This window comes from Eucyclogobius newberryi, unplaced genomic scaffold (assembly GCF_026437365.1).
Source record: "Eucyclogobius newberryi isolate DKJ021-1_F unplaced genomic scaffold, fEucNew1.0.hap1 SCAF_19, whole genome shotgun sequence".
NCBI classification, from domain to species: Eukaryota; Metazoa; Chordata; class Actinopteri; order Gobiiformes; family Gobiidae; genus Eucyclogobius; species Eucyclogobius newberryi.
In genome coordinates, this window is record NW_027315823.1 from 34,026,391 (window position 1) to 34,048,464 (window position 22,074).

Genomic DNA, 22,074 nt, shown 5'->3' on the forward strand with positions numbered 1-22,074 from the left:
TTCTTCATAAACTACAACTTTACTGATGTGAAACAAAGTTATATATTTACTGCAGGGACTAGCCCACCGAAGTTAGTATGAATTTGCTCCGTGCACAACAGCGCAGCCGGCTTGCTCAGTGTTCAGGGTTTTTGCCGAGTCACGCTAAAATGAATAAATACTTAAATCAGACAGTGAACAGTGAGTTGCAAGGCAGATGTCACTGACAATATGTTAAGATGTTATAAATGAGCTGAATACTTATGGCGGACTATTTGTTGGAGTTGACAACGTTTTTAGGTAAATGCTAATGGTCATTTTGAAGCATAATATATATGAAAAGAAAAGTAATTAAATAAACAAATTGAAGAAGTAGCCCATTAAAAAAAAAAACGAGAAAGTGTCAGTGTAACCCGTTTTTACAGAGTTGGCTTGTCCTTCAGCTCCACATGCATCTGAATGGCACGGTCAGCTTGGTTAACAGAACACGATAAGTCTGTCTGAACTGCCTGTTCATGATGGCGTACAGCACAGGGTTTATACAACTGTTCAACCAGGTCAGATTGGCACTGAACATATGGAGCACTTGAGGCGCCTGATTATTTTTGTCCACAATGTTTAGAATAATAAAAGGAAAAAAACACATGACAAAACAGATGAAGACGATGAAGCACATTCGAGTCACTCTTTTAAATTCGCCCCCGTCGTCTGCTGCAGTGGTAGAAGTTGGTTTCGGCTTCGGTCGCTCGTCCTGGTTCAGTTTGGCGCAAACTTGGGGAGGATCAGCTGTTGTTTCGCTAGATTTTCCACCAGATGTTTCAGTATCATCATGGGTTGCCAGTTCCGAGGTAGAAGTATTGGCTAATCCGCTATCTGTCCCAGGAGGAGATGATACTGGTTTCCTTTTGGACGATTTCCGACTTAGCCTGTACTTAAGAAGCGCTAGGGATGCTATCTTTACACGCTTGTAAATGAGCAAGTAAAACACGCCAACGCAACCCAGGCCGATGAAGAAGTAGAAGAACAGCAAAATGGTTGAATACGGTCTTCCTTTGGTTCGATGGAAGCTGCAAGTGCAAACATTTGGAACAAAAACGTAAACAGGCCACAGAGGCGCGAAACTAGCGATACCTAACCCCCAAGCGAAGATCACAAGCAAAACAATTCCATATCTGGAAAATACTTTGTCGAATAGTTGCCGTTTTGCCACCAAAAGATAGCGTCCGATGGCAAGGAGACATAATGTGATGATGGAGACAGAATTGGAGACGAAAAGGAGGAACCCAAACACCCTGCACCAAATTTCTCCTGAGCGCCAGTGAAGATGAAGGTAAGAATCCACCGACATCGGCTGAAGGATGGTGCAGTAGAGCAGGTCGGCGAAGGCCAAGTTGACGATGAGGACGTTGAAGCGCGTGCGGAGGTGTGGGTCCAGGGAGAAGGCAAAAACCGTGAGGAAGTTTCCCAAAGTGCCGGTGATGGTGACGAAGCAGCCCCACACCACGGCAAAGTAGCGGTAACCGAGCACGGACGGGGACGAGCAGGAGAACGGGTCGGTTTGGTTACTGAAATTCATGGCGACGGAGCTAAAAGAAAAACAGGGAAGAAGTTGTGCCTGTTAGAGGTGGGCATATGGAAACAATATCTACATTATCTTACAACCAAGAACACAATTTTGATTTTGAACACAATTTCCAATTTTTTATACATTGATGAAACTAATAATATTACATTTGATTTATATAGTGCTCTTCAGGACATTTAAATGTGCTTCACACACAATAACAAAACAGTCAACTGATGGCAATTAATAAAACAAACCATGAAGAAAATATAAAACTGTAAGTAAAAGGACCAGAAAATGGCAGCTGATGATACTCTAAGTTGTATAGATGCAAACATGCCATGGTCCTATTTTTATGCACACACAAAAAAAACTAGATACTAACAAGAGTCCCAAAACCCGTCAAAATCAGATCAGTAGAAAAAAAAACAATAAATTGTCTTCTAGATTCAAGATAGAATTTATGGTCCTCAAATCTCACTTGTGAGAGACGTGTGCAGTGCAGTATGTCTTTTTAGCATCAGGACTCTGACAATTTGTAGGCATCTCAGACTGGACACTATGGATGAATCTGTTCAGTTCACATGGTAACATAATGTTTAGGATCGATGTTGTACGTACTTGGTATTATAAATGTCAATATGTATGATTGGATTGTCTATTTTGACGTGTTTTTGAGTCGATTGCTTGTCCAATTTCAATTTCTCCATAACGTTGATCTAATCTAAATAAATCACACAGAGAAAATGAAATAAAGGAATAAGTTCTTCTGAAGAGGTGGGTCAGGTCCTCTGAAAATTCACACTTCACAATAATCTGTTTCACCATTCAGAACATGAGCGAGACGGACAAATAGTGATCAGGTTTGAACATCATTAATATAACATCATAACATCATTCAAGTGATTGAACACAATCCTGATCTCTATACAAGGCGTGCAGTGGGAACAGTAGTTTGCAAACGCTGTTTTTGAGCACAGCAAAGTTATCAAGTTATTAACTATTGATTCATGGCTCAGATCACAATTTGATTTGTGCACAAAGTTTGTAGAAGTAGTTTTAGTCGCAGTAGTTTCAGCAGAGACAGCAGTAGAAGTAGATAGTATTTTCTTACCTGTTGAACGCAGTCATCATGTTTTTCCTCTCTGTTGTGGGCTGGTCTGAGTCTCTTCCTGGCTGTAGTATCACTTTTATGGGCTGAGCGTTGCCTCACTCTGTGTCAACTTGTGCTGATTGTGCTGCAGGGGTTTCCAAGAAAATAGAGAAGTGCCAAATTTCCTACGCCAATGTGTCATATCAATGTGGTAATATGTGGTTGTGTGAGTAGGTTTGTGGTCACTTTGCCCCAATGTTTTTTTACACTTAAAATGTAAAAGTAAATATTAAACTTAACTGCATTACCATTCAGGGTAAGTTTGTCACAGGCATTGAAAATCTGCGTTAGTGTGAACGCAGCCTCAGAATGATTTGGTTCTCTTTATTTTTGTCCTGTTTTGTTGAATTTTTGAAGTTATCACACATGCGCATGGTTCATTTAAATGTACTTCATTTGTTTCACGTTCATCACTGGCACTTTCAAGCTTACCTGTATCACCACATGACTCAAACTCAGAGGAGGCGTGTCGCTACGTCAGCCATCTTTATAACCATGCGTGAGGTCATAGGTCACATGTAACTAGAGAACTTTTATTTCTTAAAAGTGCTGAACAACAAACAAACAAACAACAACAACTGTGCTGTGACTGTGCTTTTAAAATGTGCAAGTGTAAAGTATTTCACTTCTGTGGTCTCACAACAGAAAGCTCATTTGGGGGACTTATTTCCTGTATAGCCGTTTGAACTTTGCAGTACTTAATATTTTGTTTCCATTCACAACCAAAGCCCATAAATATGGTAAGGGATGTTTGAGTCTGCTTCCTACTTCACCGCTCTGGACAGCTTCCCCCCATATTTCTATATACACCAGGGGTGGGCAAACTACGGCCCGCGGGCCGGATCCGGCCCGCAGGGCCTTTCAATCCGGCCCGCCAAGCTTGTTCAAGTAATATTAAAAAAAAAAAAAAAATCACACCAATGATGGCAGGCCGGCCCTCCGCTACTTCCCTGGATTCGAATATGGTCTTTGGAGGAAAATAATTGCCCACCCCTGATATACACAATTGTACTCCAAACAGCAGCACCTTTTTAGTTTTAGTGGTAGTGTTAAATGTGCATAATGTAACTTCTCTGTTGAAGTGTTTGTCATCGCCTTCAAGTATGCAATGAAGATATTTATTGATTGACGAAATGGATAGTTGGAATATGTGTCTAGATAGAGAGATTTTGTGGTCAGCCCTGTAGTTTCAGGACCATTCTGTTGTGGCGCCGTTGCAGGCTTTAATCGTGCACTCACGAGACCTTATACTCAAAAAGTCTGTCACAGTATATGAACGTATCGATATTTTGACTAAAGCCTTAGTGCGACAATGGGGGCGAGAGCCGACTGTGTTGTCAGGACAGGCCTGTGTAATAAGTCTGGTTTGAAGCGAGGTGTAATTTGTTGGAGAGGAAGCGTGGTCCTCCCTCTGAAACTCAGTCAGGCATTATTACTCTATAGAATGATGTTGCAGGTTAGAGCTGTGGAGGGGCGACCACACAGTAGCTAGTATTTGCCTTGCCTGTTCCCATTCTCATTTAGGATCATGGACATCTTGCTTCCTCCACAGACTCCTGTGCCTTGCAGTTCCCAAGAGATGTTTGGGTCCAGTCTCCATCGTCTCCTTTGTCTCTCCGTCTCATCCTCTTTCCTTTAATATAACCTTCTAGATTAGAATATGAGGTTTTGGGCCCTATTGATATGGCCAAAGTATTAAAGAAGTGAATCAGCTTATTTTAGTGGTAGCAGTAGTTTTTAGTAGTTTTCGACAACAATACTTCACATAATATCACATAATAATTCTTCATTAACATTAACTTGATTTTTAATTGTTTACAACCACAACAACAACAACAACAACAACAACAACACTGATGAAGCATTTCCAAAAGCCTCACAAATGTATGACACATTATGATAACATGATAAGAGTGTAACATCAAGGGTTATTTAAAATTCAATTCAATTTATTGCGCAAAATCACAACAACAGTTGCAGTGAAAATCAAACAATGTCCGTGGGGACGAGGGACGATGTCCCAGGGTCCCCTGTTCTTACACCCTCCTTCTTGGCCAGGAAAAACTATAAAAAACCTCCTTGGGAAAAAGTAGAAACCTGGAGGAGTTCCAGAGTGAAGGAGAGATCTGACTCCCTCAGACGGACAGACGGACGCAAGATAGGAGGATCAGAAGGAGAGACAGTTCGTCAGGAGGAGAACCAGATCTTCCAGGCAGATGAAGGACCGTCCATATGGGGTAGAGACCGCTTCACCAGGAAAGGAGCATCTGGGTCCACAAGTCATCAATGGGTCTATCCCACTCCCTCGGGGATTGAGGTAAGTGAGAAAAAGAAAAAGCAAAGGCAATGAACAGATTGCAAGGTGGAATTAAATATCAAATATTGTGTGATTGGTTCATCTGATCCCCACATACACACAGAGGCTGAAGCTCTGCAAACCTGTAGTGAGGACTTCTAAGAGGTGGACCAACGAGGCAGTGGAGGAGTTACGTACGTGTTTGGACATCACAGACTGGGAGGTTTTCAGAGCTGCCACAGACAATTTGGATGAGTACACGGACACTGTGACATCATACGTTCGATTCTGTGAGGACAGCATTATACCAACACACACTAAAGTCACTTTCAACAATGACAAACCCTGGTTCACACCCAAACTGAGGCAGTTGAGACAGCAGAAGGAGACAGCGCACAGGGCCAGCGATAGAGAACGCTACAAAGAGGCAAAGTACGGGTTTAGCAGGGAGGTGTTGAGAGCTAGAGCCTGTTACAATACACGTCTGAAGCAGCAGTTCTCAAACAACAACCCCGTCTCTGTGTGGAGTGGGCTCCGGCTTCTCACAAACTACAAGCCCCGCGCTCCCCCGTCTGTGGACGATATAAAACTGGCGCAACAACTAAATTCCTTCTACTGCAGATTTGACACCCCCTCCCCCACTGTGGCCACCTCTGCCATCCCAACCCCAGTCCCCCCACCACTCTCACAGTCCAGGAACAGGATATAAGCAGACTATTCCGCAAATCCAACCCACGAAAGGCTGCTGGACCTGACGGTGTCACCCCGGCCACCTTAAGACACTGTGCAGGCGAGCTGGCCCCTGTCTTCACATGCATATTCAACTCCTCCCTGGAGTCATGCCATGTCCCAGCCTGCTTCAGCCCCGGATCACTGGAGTTAATGACTACAGCCCTGTGGCACTGACGTCTGTAGTCATGAAGTCATTTGAGCGCCTGGTCCTCCCCCACCTCAAGTCCCTCACCTCCCCCCTGCTGGACCCCCTGCAGTTCGCCTACAGAGCCAACAGGTCTGTGGATGACGCCATCAACCTGGCACTACACTTCACCCTGCAGCATCTGGACTCACCAGGAACCTATGCCAGGATCCTATTTGTGGACATCAGCTCTGCATTCAACACCATCCTCCCTGCTCTGCTCCAGGAGAAGCTCTCCAGGCTCAACGTGCCTGACTCCACCTGCAGGTGGATCATGACTTCCGGACGCAGTGCATGCGGCTGGGGAAGAATGTCTCAGACACAAGGACTATCAGCACAGGAGCTCCACAGGGCTCCCCTGCTCTTCTCCCTGTACACAAACTGCTGCACCTCCAGCCACGACTCCGTTAAACTAATCAAGTTTGCGGACGACACCACCCTCATCAGGCTCATCTCGGACGGGGATGAGTCTGCCTACAGGAGGGAGGTGGACCGGCTGGTGTCCTGGTGCAGCGGTCACAGCCTGGAGCTCAACGCCCCAGAAAACAGTGGAGATGATCGTGGACTTCAGTCACAGCCCCCCCCTCACCATCTCAGACTCCCCCATCACCACTATGGACTCCCTCCGCTTTCTCGGCAGCACCATCACCCGGGACCTCAAGTGGGGGCCCGCCATCAGCTCCCTCACTGGGAAGGCCCAGCGGAGGATGTACTTCCTGCGGCAGCTGAAGAAAGCCATCATCAGTTCTACACGGCCATCATTGAGTGCATCCTCACCTCCTCCATCACTGTGTGGCACGCTGGAGCCACAAACAGGGACAAACAGAGACTACAGCGCATTGTGCGCTCTGCTGAGAAGGTGACCGGCCGCAAACTCCCATCTCTGCAGGACCTGTACGTTTCCAGGGCTCTGGGATGTGCAGGTCGGATCACAGCCGACCCTTCTCACCCTGCACACGGACTATTCAAACCACTTCCCTCAGGCAGGAGGCTACAGTCCATCCAGACCAGAACCTCCCGTCATAAGAACAGTTTCTTTCCCTCTGCCGTTGGACTCATGAACACTGCCTAAGCACCTTGTACTCATTGCACTGTTCACTTCTATTGCACTACTTGACTTTATTGAGTGTCTGCGTCATAAAGCAGACACTATTATGTTCTTGTATTCCCATTTACCTTTCCATATCAGGATTTTTGACGCATTTCAACTCCTTAACACTTTCACCGATTTCAACAAGTTATACCTCTTTACGATCGCTTTCACCGTCTTAGGGGTGCTGTTGCTTTTGACATTTGTACATCTTGTACTTTTTTCAGTATTTGCAAAAGTAAATTGCTAATGCTAATGCTACCGCTAATGCTAATTAGTGTTAGCATTAGCGTCTCTACAGGGAGGAGGGGAGGGTGTGCAGCCGGGTCACCGTGGCTCTTACACTAGAGTGTAAGAGTACTACACTCTAGTGCAGTACTCGTAAAAGTACTACACACATGTAGTACTTTTACACACATGCAGTACTTTTACACACATGCCGTACTTTTACACAAATTCAGCAAGTTTACACAATTAAACTACTTTACACAACTTCACACTTCAACAAATTAGTACTTACACACATAGTACTCTTACACACATGTAGTACTCTTACACACATGCAGTATTTTTACACACATGCAGTACTTTTACACACAAAAGTACTTTTTCCACAAATTTTGCACAGTTACACTTCTTTACACAGCTAAACTACTTTACACAACTTCGCACTTCAATAAACTACCAGTACTACTTACACACATGTACTTTTACGCAAGAACGCAGACACTCGCAATGGCTTCATCCATTGCACATTATCTAGTATTTTATATTTTACTTAGAATGTACATATCATGCCGTTTTTGCATTAAGTGTTCAATGATGTTCCATTCTGATTCTGATTCTGATAGAATAGGTAGTCAGAAGCAGAGGATAGTGTTCAAGCTGTCATACTTCCCCCAGCATAGTTGCTCCTAGCTGAAACTGTAGGTTTTAATTTATGTTCCTAACTGGCCTGACCATAAGCGATTGAGGAGCAAAGAGGAACGTTTTAAGCCTGGTCTTAAATCAAGAGACTGTGTCAGCCTCTTTAACATGGACAGGAGCTGATTCTATAACACAGGAGCTTGGTAGCTAAACCCTCTACCTCCTACTGTGATTTTAGAGACTCTAGGGACCACCAGAAGGCCAGCATTTTGAGAGCGAAGAGCTCTGTTTGGATGATATGGTACTATGGTACATCTTTGAGGTATGATGGGGCCATGTCATTTATGGCTTTGTGGGTCAGGAGTAGGATTTTAAATTTGATTCTAAACTCGACAGGAGCCAGTGAAGAGACTCGAGCACCGGCGTAATGTGCTCTCTTTTAGTTCCTTTTGGTAATTTTGCTGCAGCATTTTGAATCAGTTGAAAGCTTTTTCTGGCGCTTTTAGGACACGCTGCGAGCAGGGAGTTACAGTTGTCTAATCTAGACGTTACGAATGCATGGATACGTTTTTCAGCATCACTTTTAAGCAGGATTCTTCTGATTTTGGAAATGGAAATAGGCTGTTTTACAGGCTGATATGTGCTTTAAATGAGAGCTCCTGGTCAAATAAGACTCTGAGGTTTCTTACTGTAGAACTAGAGGCAACACTGACATTGTCCAGTGTGACTATCTGCTCAGATAAAGCATCTCGTAGATGTTTAGGGCCCAGTACAATGACTTTGTTTTTTTCAGGGTTAAGAAGCAGATAGTTAAGTGTCATCCAGGTTTTTACATCCTTCACACAAGCACTAAGTCTGTCTACTTGATCGCTCTGATCAGGTTTCATTGATAAAAACAGCTGTGTCAGAGTGTCATCTGCATAGCAGTGGAAGTTAATGCCATGCTTTCTGATAATGTTGCCTAACGGCAGCATATAAAGAATAAACAGAATTGGACCAAGTACTGAACCCTGAGGCACACCATAGGTTACTTTAGAGCAAGGTGAGGAGCTCTGGTTTACATTAACAAATTGGTACCTATCAGATAAATAGGATTTAAACCAGCTGAGGGCTGTTCCTCCGACACCTACATCACATTCTAACCTCTGCAGTAGAATGTTGTGGTCGATGGTGTCAAACGCTGCGCTGAGGTCCAAAAGAACAAGGATCGAGACCAGTCCATCATCAGCAGCTAATAACAAATCATTTCACCCTGGAGAGACAAAGAGACCACGAGAATGGACTGTTTAGCAAGCTTTATTCGTGAGTTATTTGGCGCTCAGACCCTGGCGGAAGACGTTGCGATCATGGGCACTCCGTGATCTATTTGTATTAGATGTCTCCCCCCGGAGCCTGGAGACTGGTGGTGGTAGATGTGAAGAGAAGGTAGAGGATGAGGGGAATGCAGAGGAGGAGCAGGGGAGGTGGTGGGTCGCAGTACGGTTTGAGCGGCCGAGCCATCTGCCTGAGGGCTTAAATGTGACCGCCTGGTGCTGATTGGGAGCGGGGAGGAGTCACTTGAGAGCGTTGATTGGGGATGAGGAGCAGGTGCGGGGGCCATGATGCAGACGTCCCCTGTCCTTTCACCCTCCTTCTTGGCTGGGAAAAACTGCATAACCTCTTTGGGATAAGCGCAGAAACCTGGGAGAGTCCATGGTGGGAGGGATCTGACTCTCTCAGACGGACAGGCGGGCGCCCGCTTGAGTGCGATGATGGCGCTGGGGAGAGGGGTCCTTCCATGGTGGCCTTGACGTAGATGGGTGGAGTTAGGTCTTCCAGGCTGAATTTACGCAGGCTTCATTTGTCACTTCAACTAGTGCAGTTTCAGTGCTGTGGTGGTCTCTGGACCCTGACTGGAAAACTTCAAATAAGTTATTGTCCTGTAGATGGTGACAAAGCTGTTTAACTACAACTTTTTCAAGGATTTGAGAGACAAAGGGAAGATTTGAAATATGTCTGTAGTTTACCAAAAGGTCATGATCTAGGTTAGGCTTTTTCAAAAGCGGTTTAATGACTGCATGTTTGAAGGACTGTGGAACATCTCCACTTTCTAGAGAAGTATTTATTATATTAAGAATAGAGTCTATAATTAGGGGGAGAATGTGTTTGAGGAGTCTGCTTGGAATCGGGTCACGGATACAAGTTGAGGTTTTAGAGGACATAATGGCTGCTTGATCAACAGCCGTGAACCTTTCTAAATTAACTGATGGATTTATATGGGACATTAGTTTTACAGCTTGGGCTAGTTCAGGGCTAATAGTGGGAGTAATTTCATCAAATTTTTATCTGATTGGTTTTATTTTATTGTTAAAAAATAGGAGGAAATCATCGGAGCTGAGTGTAGCTGGGATTGAGGGCTCTACTGCACTGTGACAGTTTTTTAGCCTGGCTACAGTGCAGAAAAGTTTTTTGTTGACTTCTATTAGATTTGAATTGTATCTGGTTTGGGCCTTACGCAGAGCCTGCTTATAGGACAGTAGGCAGCTTTTCCATGCTTTTAGGGATTCTTCTGTGTGGGCGCGACGAAATGATCCTTCTAACTTTCTAACTCTTTGTTTATGTGAACGTTCTTCGCTCTTCGTTGTAAGGCAAGGCAAGGCAAAGCAAGCTTATTTGTAGAGCACATTTCATACACAATGCAATTCAAAGTGCTTCACACAACAGGAAAAATGCATTCAAATCATAAAGAAATTACACAAAACGGTTTAAGAAATTAAAGAGAAGAGTGCAAAGAAAAATCCCTTCAGTCATATGCACAACTAAACAAAACTGTTTTTAGTTTAGATTTGAACATTGTAAGAGTAGAAGCCTGTCTCACATCTGCAGGAAGACTGTTCCAGATTTTAGCTGCATAAAACTGAAACGCAGATTCCCCATGTAGTCCTGACTCTGGCACCAGCAGGAGGCCGGTCCCTGAGGTCCTCAGAGTCCGAGATGGTTCAAACAGGGCACTGAAGGTATTATACTCACGTTCACGTGGATATTAAAGTCTCCAGCTATAACTATTTTATCCCAGGCTAACACTAAGTTTGATATAAAGTCAGAAAACTCAGTTAAAAACTGAATAGGGACCAGGAGGTCGGTAGATAACTATGAACAAAACTCTTTTTTGGTTTCTCATATTTGGACACGTGATTGATAGCATGAAGCTTTCAAATGAGTGAAATGCATTGTTAATTTTAGGGCTCATGAGTAGGCTTGAGTGTGAGATCACTGCCACACCACCACTTCGGCTTGTGCTCCTGGCGGTCTGAAAGTTAACATGGGTGGGTGGTGTGGACTCATTTAGTCTGACATAATCATCTTGTTGAAGCCAAGTTTCAGTTAGTGCTAGAAGATCTATGTTATAGTCACTAATTCATTCATTAACTAAAAGCGATTTGGAGGAAATTGTTTAATGTTTAGCAGTCCACATTTTATATGCTTATTTATTTGTGTCATCTGTGAGTGTTATTTTTCTTAAGTTATTTGGTCTGACGCCTGAAATTGTTTTTCAGAGATTTGACTTTTTGGCATTATTTGCTCGAGGGACACACAGAGTCTGTATCTGCCTTGAATCTGAACACTTCGTATGTGACAGAGCGGGCGAGAGTTCAGCGACAGAGGAGCGTCTTACTCTGCTGCTCTGCGCCCGGCTCATCACTGGGTGGTCACTTTAGGCGACTAAGGCTATCGGTCAAATTCCGAACTAATAGGGATGTACCCTCCGAAGTCGAATGGATGCCATCCCTGCGTATGAGCCCGGGCTTTCCCCAAAACGCACTCCAGTTGTCAACAAAGACTACATTGTTTTGAGGGCACCATCTAGATAACCAGCTGTTGAATGCTGAAAGACGGCTGTACAATTCAGCATTGATCCGATTGGGCAGGGGACCAGAAAATATTACAGTGTCTGACATCAACTTTGCCAATTCACACACCTACTACTTGTAATTTGTAATTTATATTTTGCATTATAGGTCATGCTAAAACTTTAGCGCAAAGGATAATATGGTTATTATTTAGTTTATTAATGTCTGCTGTTGAACTCATGAACACTTCTTAAACACCTGTAACTTTAATTTAATCACTCACTGCACTGTTCACTTTCTGCAATACATCTGTAAATTTAACTGTACATTTTGTGAACATAGTAAGCCTATTTCTATTTTTATCCTATAGCAGAATTAAATAGTTTCTTTAATGCATGCTTCAATGCATTTTTGATTTTATATAGGTTGTTTTATCATTGATCTTTGTTTTATGTTGCAGCGAATCACTAAAGCAAGTTCCTGTTTGTGAATTATGTTCATTGGCAATGGCAATAAACCTTTTTCTGATTCTGATTTATTTTATTTATAATTTTACTATATTGTTAGATTCTAATATAACGAAGGAGAACAACAAGACAGGATATGATAGTTTGAATCAAAATCATTTATTTCCTAACAATTACAAAACTAACAGATTAAAGAACGCATGTCCTGTCCCTCACAAGTTCCCACCAGATGCCTGCTCCTGGTCTGGCTGCGGTCTCTCTCACACAAAGGATATGAATATTCATAAAAAGGTGGATCTTCGGGGACCACCTCTCAGAGACATCGCAGACATGCTCGTTTCTAATATGGTCGTGAGATGAGACCCTTGACCCAGACAGAAGTTGGTTGGGGGGAGAAGCAGCGCAAGAATGTCCAGTGTGTGTGCGTGCGTGTCCATTATGCATAACAATGAAATGTTTATTAATGCATTACAATATTAAATGTTTCTTAATTACAACACTATCCAAGGAGAAAAAGCACAGAGTAGGAAAGTCTTGATTTATATGTTACGCTTGGAAAGTTCCGGTAAGATGTCACCTGGAGCCTGCCACAAGGGAAAAGATGGAAGATCCATGGGCAGCGGCAAACTGTAGCAGAGAAACCGTGGCATTGTGGGGCTGCTGCTGCTGGGGTGGTGAGGTCAGTCTACAGTGGTGGAAGTGCCTGTGCCAAGTATGCCAACAAGAGTAATAACTGAGAACAGCTTGAGTAACAATTTAAGTCATTGTGTCAAGAAAACAGGATTTACATTATAATTGGTCACATTTACGGAAGCATCATTAATAATCTAAAACTTGGAAAGGATAGAACGAAGAAAATGTCAAGATGGGTTAGAAGAACTATTGAATCTTTGGGTTTAGGGTCTCACCAAGGGGAAAACCATAATAACAATGAAGCCAATAGGGGGGAGAGCTACACGTGTCCCTAAACTAAGGAGTCTATTGGATAGGTTCTCTCAAAAGTGTGACAGGGCCCAATATTCTCATGAATCAAGAGGGATATAATGGCATGTAACTATCGGCGGTCTTGTCGGTGTGTTGTCATCTTGTGTGGCTCATCAATAAAGACTTTGGTAATAAACTTTTGTTATTCTTCACAAGAGTATGATTCAACACAACTAGTTGCTAACTTGCACATTCTAACAGGCTGAGTCCAGTTTACCTCTAACTCATTTATCAAAAGGAAGGAAGTTTACTTCTTGCGGTTCCTGTCAGGTGTCACAAAACTGCAGGCAAGAACCCAATAGCACAACACAGGAAACAGTTCAGGTGTAGAAATAGGGTTTTAATTACCAGCAGAGGTCAAACAATATAGTAACTCGCGTAGCATACAAATCCAGTAGGAGCAGGCAAAAGAGAAGGTCAAAAGGGCAGGTCAAATCAGAATCAGAATCAGAATCAGAATCAGAATCAGAACAACATGTTGCTGGAAGCTACGGAAACACACTAGACAATCTGGCAAAGAACTGAGTGAAATGGACCAGTGCATATACTGAGGTGGGGCAGGCCCATGGGCAGGTCAGGTGAATGTACTCAGCAATTAATGCAGAGCAGGAGAGAGTGGCAGAGTCTGCTCTCTGATTGGCTGCCTGATGCTGAACACTCCAAGCTTTCTGATTGGTTGTTGTGGCACTGAAGGGGATTGACCAATGAAAGAAAACTAAAGCCTGGCTGAAGTTGTGACAGTTCCTGTTGGTTGCTGCCCACAGTATGAAATAATATAAAGTTATTAATAGTAGTTCTGTTTTGATATTGCTGGTGTTGCCATATTTTGGGATGTATTGGTACATTATGAATTGAATTGATTACTTGTAGCAGGCAGCTTTGTTTCTCGGAAAGTGGTAACTGAAACCTTCAAAAGGAAATAGAAGTAAATAGAAAAGGCGCAGCAGTGAAATGCAAAGGAGAAGTGGAAAATTTCTGGTATACCGTAACTTTCTTTCAAATATACCAAATTTAGTACAACTTTGTGTTTACTGGAATAAAGTTTCTCCAAATGAATTATTCTATATTTTATCTTGCATGAGAAAGAAGTATTTTGCATGTTAATATCGACTAATGTAATTTAGACTACTAGATTACAGATTTTTTGTATTTTCTGCTAGACTAGTGGTTCTCAAAGTTTTTGCAAGAACCACCTAACTTTCTGAGATCTACCAGATCTAAACACTGACTTTATCAGGCCTAAATTTGGGCTAACCCAGGTCTAAAATGAGAGTTAAACCTGGTTGGGAAGTTCTCTGCCGACTCTGCCATCATCGGACTCATCACGGACGACGATGATGCGGAGTACAGAGGACTGGCGCAGGACTTTGTGGACTGGTGTCTGCGGAACCACCTCCTCATCAACGCGGGAAGACCAAGGAGATGGTGGTGGACTTCCGCAGACGCCACCCCACTGCCCCCTCACCAGTGAACATCCAGGGACGGGACATTGAGAGAGTGGACTCGTACAACTACCTGGGTGTTTATCTGAACCATAACAAAAAATTGGCATGGGATTTTTTTTTATGCATTTCAGACATCAGAATACTGTTACAACCATGTTTGTAGTTTATTGTAATATATTAATACATTTGAAAAAGAAAATGAAAAAATGACCAAATCAGCAAACATGGCTTACAACCAGAGACTTTGTATATAGACCTGTTTAACAATAAGGAAGCCCCAACACGTAACATTTCTCAAATGATCTACATTTACAATAGACTATAACAATTATACAGTTTCTTTATTGCCATTAAAGTTCAGGAGTGCTCAGAGTATTGCTTCAAAGTCCAAAACCTGTCTTTTTGATTCGGGAAACCATTGCACACTTGTCTAAAGCAGAGCTAAATTAGCAGTGATATTTTCAGCTACATTAAGGATTTTCTTTGCATATGTTCAGGAGTGGCAAATATGGCAAAAAACAAAACCATATCATAATTTTCTTCGAGTCTATCGATCGGGATGTCAGTTTAATAATGTGTTTCTGTGTTGTTTTTTGATAGCTATGTTGCTTTAAAGAGGCTGTGCCAATTTTACTATGTAGTTGAGCAAATGTTATAATTTGTTTTGCTCCAGCACAAATATTATGTGAAAGCAGCTCTTAGGGTCAAAATGAGACCAATGTGTGCTGTCTGCATCTAATTGTTGACCTTATTCCGCCCCGCCTACTTTTGCCTTTTTTTTTCCATGGATCAGCAGTTGTACTTGCGGGCGAGTGGGAGCGTCGTGTAAAACGTCCTATGTTCTTGTGACCAACAAGTCAACAATGCATTGAATCCCTGGGTGGCGTGCAAACCACATATTGATTATTGCTTATTTTCTCTGGAGGTCGGCAGCCCTAAGTTAACTAATACAAGCAGAAGAAGGATGATGGACTTCCGGAATGAGGTAAATAGAGCATTTTACTGTCTAAAAAAACAGGAAGTAGAGCTGGAGTGCTGTTCGAATGCTAGCTGTTAGCATTATTGTGATGGCAAAACTCTACTCTGGCCTCTGAAAGTTGTGAAAAATGCTTATAAACCAATTGTTGACATTAATTATTCGCAAACACATTTTTAACAAGCGTAAAATCAGGTACAGCGCCTTTAAGATGCTAACTAAGGCTATCTAATTTTGAACAGGCATTTTCACATCCGATCATGATTGGATTTTACATTCGTCACATTTCCCACTCATTCATTTAGAGTTTAGTGTCGCTTGTTGTTTACTGCTGAAATGCTGGTGTCTTTTATTTTATGCCACTGTTTTGAAGCATTGATTATGGAGTGATTTGGGGAGATTATAATTTACATTATATTCAAATACCTGCCAAGAAATATTATAATGGTAGGGCTGCAAAATATATGGCAAAAGTATAGTTTCTTCTGATAACTAGATCGCAGACATTTTGTATTTAATGTAAGCATTAAACAGCTTCCTCTGTGAAGTGCATTTAGAGTTGTTTATTGTCTGTTATGTCTGAGATATCAGTTATTTCTGTGTTTTACATGAAGCTAGTTCCTTCACAACTGTTGAGTATTGCTTTATCTGTTGCTATGGAGATGGCCACAGAGCAGTGATATAGAATGTATTGTTGCCGGAATTATATTTAAGGCAGTTAGCATCAACAGTTAGCTTTGGCAGCTAGCATTGGAATTCTCACTGACCGCGGTATACGTTTGTTAATCATGACAAAAGGCAGACTTTTTATACTTGTCCCATAATGTTGTGCTAAGTAAAAAGATAAAGTTTCAAATGTATACAATCTTATGATGTGGTCAGTATGATCGAGGTCAATTGAGAAAAAAAACCCAAAACATAATTGTTTGTGGCAGCTAAATCTATTTCAGGAGCTCTAAAAATGTAGATCATGTAATATTTTAACATGATTATAAAAAAATAAACACATTTATTTCTAAGTTCTTATTTTATGGGTCACAACCAACACAAATTATGTTTAAAATGCATAGGCCATATATTTAGCTTTTCATTTTTTTTTTTTGCTGAACTAGAACAAGTAAAAGTGAGGTTTAGGGCCTTTAGATTTATAGGCCTCATTTAATTTTTTTTGCAGATTATTAAACATTTACTTGTAATTGATTACATTCCAGTTATTGAGGGCAGTTAAAGTACAAATTGTTCCAATTCTCGGCAGTGTCATCTTCTTTCTCCTTTAAGATTAGACAGAGCTCAGATAATATGTGGTTTGAGTTACAAACGACTTAATTCAGCTATAAACTGTTTAAAAAATCAAGTTTTGAATAAAAGTTGATCTAAAATTATGTTAAAACTGTGTTAATACAGTATTATAGTACTTTAAACAGTATTTTTCATGCACAATTTTAATTAAGCCCATTTTTGACAGCAGCACAGTACATTTTAACTATGTTAACTGCACTTTTACTTAAATACACATTTCAGTGACATTAAAGACTGTAGTTAAATCAATTTTAGACAAATAATACAGTTACTATATTGTGCAGCCCTAACTCACAGTGATACAACTAGTAATTTCCACCCATGAAACAAACCAGTTTTTGAGCCGTAAAGTGCAGACACAGAAATGGACAAATAATTTAGTCTAAGAATACATCAGCATTTCATTTATAACTTTCACTATGTTGTTGTGTTTTTTTTTCAGACTTCTACACACAGAATTGAGCCGTATAACTTCACAACTTTGCTAACTTTGCACGGGTGGCTTCATGTGCGGTTATTTCTAAAAACAACCGTTTTGATGTAGTTTTTGCCAAATTTGAGTTCCTTGCTTAACTTCCTGTCTCAACGAACACATGTAATTACAGTCCACAGTTTCCAGCTAATTCTAAATACATACAGTACATGGGAACAATTGCCATCACATTTTCGAAACCCCTTCTTTTCTAACAGTGTATAGTCCATTATCATAATACAGCTACTAACCAGCTACTTTGAATAATCCAGCAGGCATGTGTTTTGATATTATTGTCGCTTTGGATATGTATTAAGTCCTTACAGATGGAAACAGGAGAGGTAGGGTGCATTTTTCTTAGATATTTTGACTTTCGTGGAGTCCGTGGAGTTTTTTTTTTCTCATTTGTCCATTGATATCTAAGGGAAACATGGAGATTTTATAAAGTCTTGCTCTTTGTCTCGTCTCTTTTTCCCTGTTAGCAGCAGTAGACGTCCACAGTTTGCAACACAGATATTCGTCATTCAAAGCTGTGTCTAAATCCACTCCCTTTGTCACAATCCTTTTTTTAATCTTGATTTAGATACTCAATACTACTTCAGAAACCATAGTATAAACACTCATTTTTTAATACGACGTAATGTCATTTTCAATTCAAAATATCAGTGGTCTTTGTTTTGTTATAGATCAAGACCATTCTAAAGCTATGGAAATGTCAAAATGTGTCTTATTTATGTGTTTAGAATATACTAAACCATAACCAGTATCTACACTTTTGCTTTTTGACAGCCTTATTATTAGTTTAGTGGGTTTGTGTATAATAATACGTTTGTTTTATCCTGGTTTTGTGTGTGTCCATGTAAACACCATATCCTGATTTCAATAACCCGGTTTTGACAGTATCCCGTTATGAAAAACCGGATTGTTCTCATTGGGATATTCTGATAGTATTCAGAATACTGCGGCTTGTAAACGCAGTATCCTGTAAACCCAGTACGCTGCTGCTGTACTGAGCCATGCTCAGTTTCCTCATTTCCTAAAAAAGGACTCAAACTTCTACCAGGACTCATTAATTTGTATTATTTTGTCTAATGTACAATACTACAGGCATCTTTTAACAGCAAACTGACTTCTGTGGCGGTCTGCTCTTATTTTAATGTATCTTGTCTCTGCAAGCTAAAAACATGTGCTGCAAAGACATAAGTAAGCAAAGTTGCTAACAAGTTTAGCTCCTTGCCAATCTGTGTAATTGTTGCCATAGTTACCACTCTAAATATCCAGAATATCCAGATGTTGCATGTAAACAATGATATGAGTATTCTGGATTCTCTGAGCACATGTAAACCACATCATAGCCGGAATACGGCTCATAACTGGGTTATTCGAACATATGGAAACACGCTCATGAAGCTAATTTTTACTGTTTATTTGTAGCCTACATTTAAAGATGTACTTTTCTGGTGGAGGTCTGCCACATGCTTGTCTCAAGGAGATGCGAGTGGCAGAAACGTTGTTTGCATATTTTTTTGACAAAATGTGTATGTATTATTAAATGGATTTAAGGCGTGTAATTAATCGAGAATCAAACAAACACTGGACTGAGCAGCTGGACTTTCTTTTGAGCAGTTTTGCTCCCAAACAGGACGAATTCAGCTTCTTTAATTGTATTTTTTTGTATTATACAATTCCAATTAGCATAGTTTGAGAAGTAAGATTTGATGTGTATTTGATTAACCCTGCATAAATATATTGCAATCAGAATGTTTCAGCTGCTCATCTTATGAAAGACCATTTTCGAATGGCATAAGAATGTCTATGAGTGTGAAGAAATATTTTGAATAAAGCAATTCAATACCATCTTTTGAATGGTGAAAAGTCCTAAAAACAGCGCGTACAACTGAACATTAAAACCCCTTACACACTGAGAATGCTTTCCCTCTTTTGGTTTAGCCGTGACTGAGGGAGTGGCTTTAGTTCACAGCCTTATCAAAGTGTCTCTTGTCTCTCTTCACAGTGTCCTCGTCCTCTCGTCCTTCTCAGTACGGCGCGAAGAGGATGGGTCCGTGTGTAGTGCGAATGGGTCCCGGGGCAGGCCGCAGCAGGCTCAGTGGCGCCCCCTGCAGGAGGTGGTGGTGGTGCGCTGCATGACACGGATGACGCAGAGTCAGCTGGTTTGAAGACGCCGCCGCCGCCATCGCTGCTGCGACCGCCAGAGGGCTGGGCAAGAGGCCTGCGCCCAGAGGTTTGGCCAGGTCCTTTGAAACGAAACATCACAGTGTTTAATGTGGTTTATTGTTAGTAGATAATAATAATACTGTTATACAAAACACTTTCTTATGACACTCAAAGACACGGTTCAGGACAGACAAAAACACAGATGAAGCAACAAGAGGCATTAAGTAGAAAGAAGAAGTCAGTTTTGAACAGATGAGTTTTCAGGGAGTTTTTGAAGATGCAGCGTGTGGAGGAGTCTCTGATGTGTTGTAGGTCACAATGATAATTCCCGATACCAATTTCGATATCACAATGATAATTCAAAAAGGATTTCTTTTAGGTCACAGTTTCAGATAATAGACTGACATTTTAAGTTCAAATGAACAGTTATTTCTTCAAGATGTGTTCAAGATCATTCTAAAGCGGTTCAGGAAAGGTCACATTTTGTCCTGTTCATGTCATTATTTTAGTATTGTTATTATTATTATTTGCTCAAATTAGTATCTAATTTCGATACTAACTTTAGTATTGATTAGTACTATCAGATATTTTTAATGTTGTTATTGTTGTTGTTGTTATTTTGTTGCCAGAAATGTTCTACAGTATGGCCTTAAACGCATCGAGCCCACACAGAGTAAGAATACCTGTTTTTCAAGGTATTTTTGAGCAATTAAAATACTCTACCCTAATTAAATAAATGCAAGATGCATAACTGCATTGCAGAACAATAGCATTAAACAAGCACCAGACGAGTTACAAGTGCATCGTTATGTAGCGTAATGTCTTCTGCAAACAAAATATCCCATCCTATATAAAACCTGCGAACCCTGCTGAGACTTGAACATATCAAATGCATGTGATTGGGATGAATAATCTCGGAGAATCACAAGGATCATAGGGTTTCTCCAAATATCAGTATTGGTCAAATATATTTAGCTTTCTGCACTGCCCCAGGCTCTGTGTCATTCCGAGCTTGTGCTCAGTGCGTCAGAGTTGTCTTTTTGAACAAACAGTAAAAATGCAAATAGAAGAACATTTATTTATTGGACTAAATACCATAAAGTCTGTGCGCTTCTTGTGCCGGTTCAGAAGAGGGTTGGGTTTTCCTGCAACTCCGTCCCGATGTCGCCTACTGGATATATGCTGAGGAGAAAGAGAAACAATTTACACCAAATATAATAGTCATGGGTAGAATTAATAATACATCTATAATAATTTAGAAATGGCTTGGACTCAATCGAACCAACAACTTTCAGTGGCTATAATAAAAACAAATACAAAAAGAACTGGATTAAATTTATCTTTTAAATGTAGCTTTCCTGGTTGTTTTTTGACGAGAGAAAATAATTTTTTAACTGTGTATTTGTACATTTCCAAGTGTTGATTACCACTGTTATTATTGTTATGGCGGACCTGTTTGAGTTGCATCTCTGAGTTGACTCTGACGTTGCAGATCTCACAGTGGAAGGTGCGTTCCTGAGAGTTTGGGTCCGAGCCCGGGTCCTGGTCTGGACCGGTCCTGGGACAGAGTCGGGGATAGGCTTTTATCGGCCCCAACCCGCTGCGAGCCTCCAGGATCGTTTTGTGTTTGGTACCTGCAGAAACATAATACGGATAAGTAAAGAAGCACAATATACTCACATATCAATAATAAAAAACATATTAAAAGCACAAAATTTGACATTTTCTGCACAGTTTTATATCTATAATATATATTATTATTGTATTATAATCATCTTGAGCTATATCAAGACCAAATTGTAACATTTAATTACCGGTATAGTTTCTACTCCACTACATTTTTCTTCTGATTTGAGGTGTGGTTTTTTTGCATGTTCATGGGGTTTTGAGTTCAAGTCCCAGCTTTGAGCAATAGGAAATTGAGCAAAATAGGAAATTGATTCGAATTAATACTGATGACCAAAAACTTGCAAAGTAAAGGCACTTAAATACTTTCACTTAAGTAGATTTGCGTATGTGCTACTTTTGCTTTTACTTGAGTGATACTTTGCAGCTGTATCTGTATTTAATAAGTAACACAATTTTGAGTTCTTTCACTAGTTAAAGAGGAAGTCGTGTTTTGTGTTTCCTGATGTTCCCTCTACATCCAAGAGGGGGCAGTATTATACAAGTGATCCGGATTTGACAAGGCATATTCAGTTTATTTATTTATTTTTATTGAAGGTTTTTGTATAAATGTATTTATTTTAAAGTACAAATAATGTCAGTTATTGTATCTGTAGATTTTGATTGGATTTCGTTTCTAATACCAGTTTTATTTCAGAGTTGGTGTTTTGCTAAAATTATAATAATAATTTTATTTTTTTATCCTAGTTTTTGTTGAAAACTCCAGACTCCAGATTTATTACCTGGATTTAGGAATACATTTATTTGAAAAGCGATTCAATTAAAAGTGTTTAATCTCTGTTTAATCTCTCTCTCGTGCTAATTCGTTTTTTTATTCGACCAAAATATCAATACATTTAGTTTAGTGTTGGTCTTCATTGATTTCACTGACAAAA

General features: G+C 40.7%; 2 protein-coding genes across 2 annotated transcripts in view; both read right to left on the reverse strand.

Annotated features, from left to right (window-relative positions):
• Positions 1–376: 376 nt before the first annotated feature.
• On the reverse strand, positions 377–2,720 carry gpr84 (G protein-coupled receptor 84). The gene is made up of 2 exons (XM_072452758.1): positions 2,658–2,720; positions 377–1,565 (listed from the first exon to the last, which is right to left on the reverse strand). The coding sequence occupies exons 1-2, from the start codon at positions 2,675–2,677 to the stop codon at positions 419–421; spliced, it is 1,167 nt and encodes a 388-aa protein (XP_072308859.1). The 5' UTR covers positions 2,678–2,720; the 3' UTR covers positions 377–418.
• Positions 2,721–19,168: 16,448 nt separating this feature from the next.
• Positions 19,169–22,074, reverse strand: part of LOC140366086 (zinc finger protein 385A-like) — a 60,619-nt gene continuing 57,713 nt past the window's right edge. Inside the window, exons 6-8 of the mRNA XM_072452759.1 lie at positions 20,966–21,147; positions 20,609–20,695; positions 19,169–19,593 (exon numbers count right to left, since the gene is read on the reverse strand). Coding sequence (XP_072308860.1) covers positions 19,375–19,593; positions 20,609–20,695; positions 20,966–21,147 — 488 coding nt within the window. The 3' untranslated portion in view covers positions 19,169–19,374. The remainder of the gene's footprint in view (positions 19,594–20,608; positions 20,696–20,965; positions 21,148–22,074) is intronic.

Coding starts and splice junctions, on each gene's coding strand:
- gpr84 (XM_072452758.1), bottom strand. CDS start 2,677: ATGATGACTGCGTTCAACAG. Junction 1,566..2,657: donor ATGATGACTGCGTTCAACAG/GTAAGAAAATAC, acceptor TTTTTCTTTTAG/CTCCGTCGCCATGAATTTCA.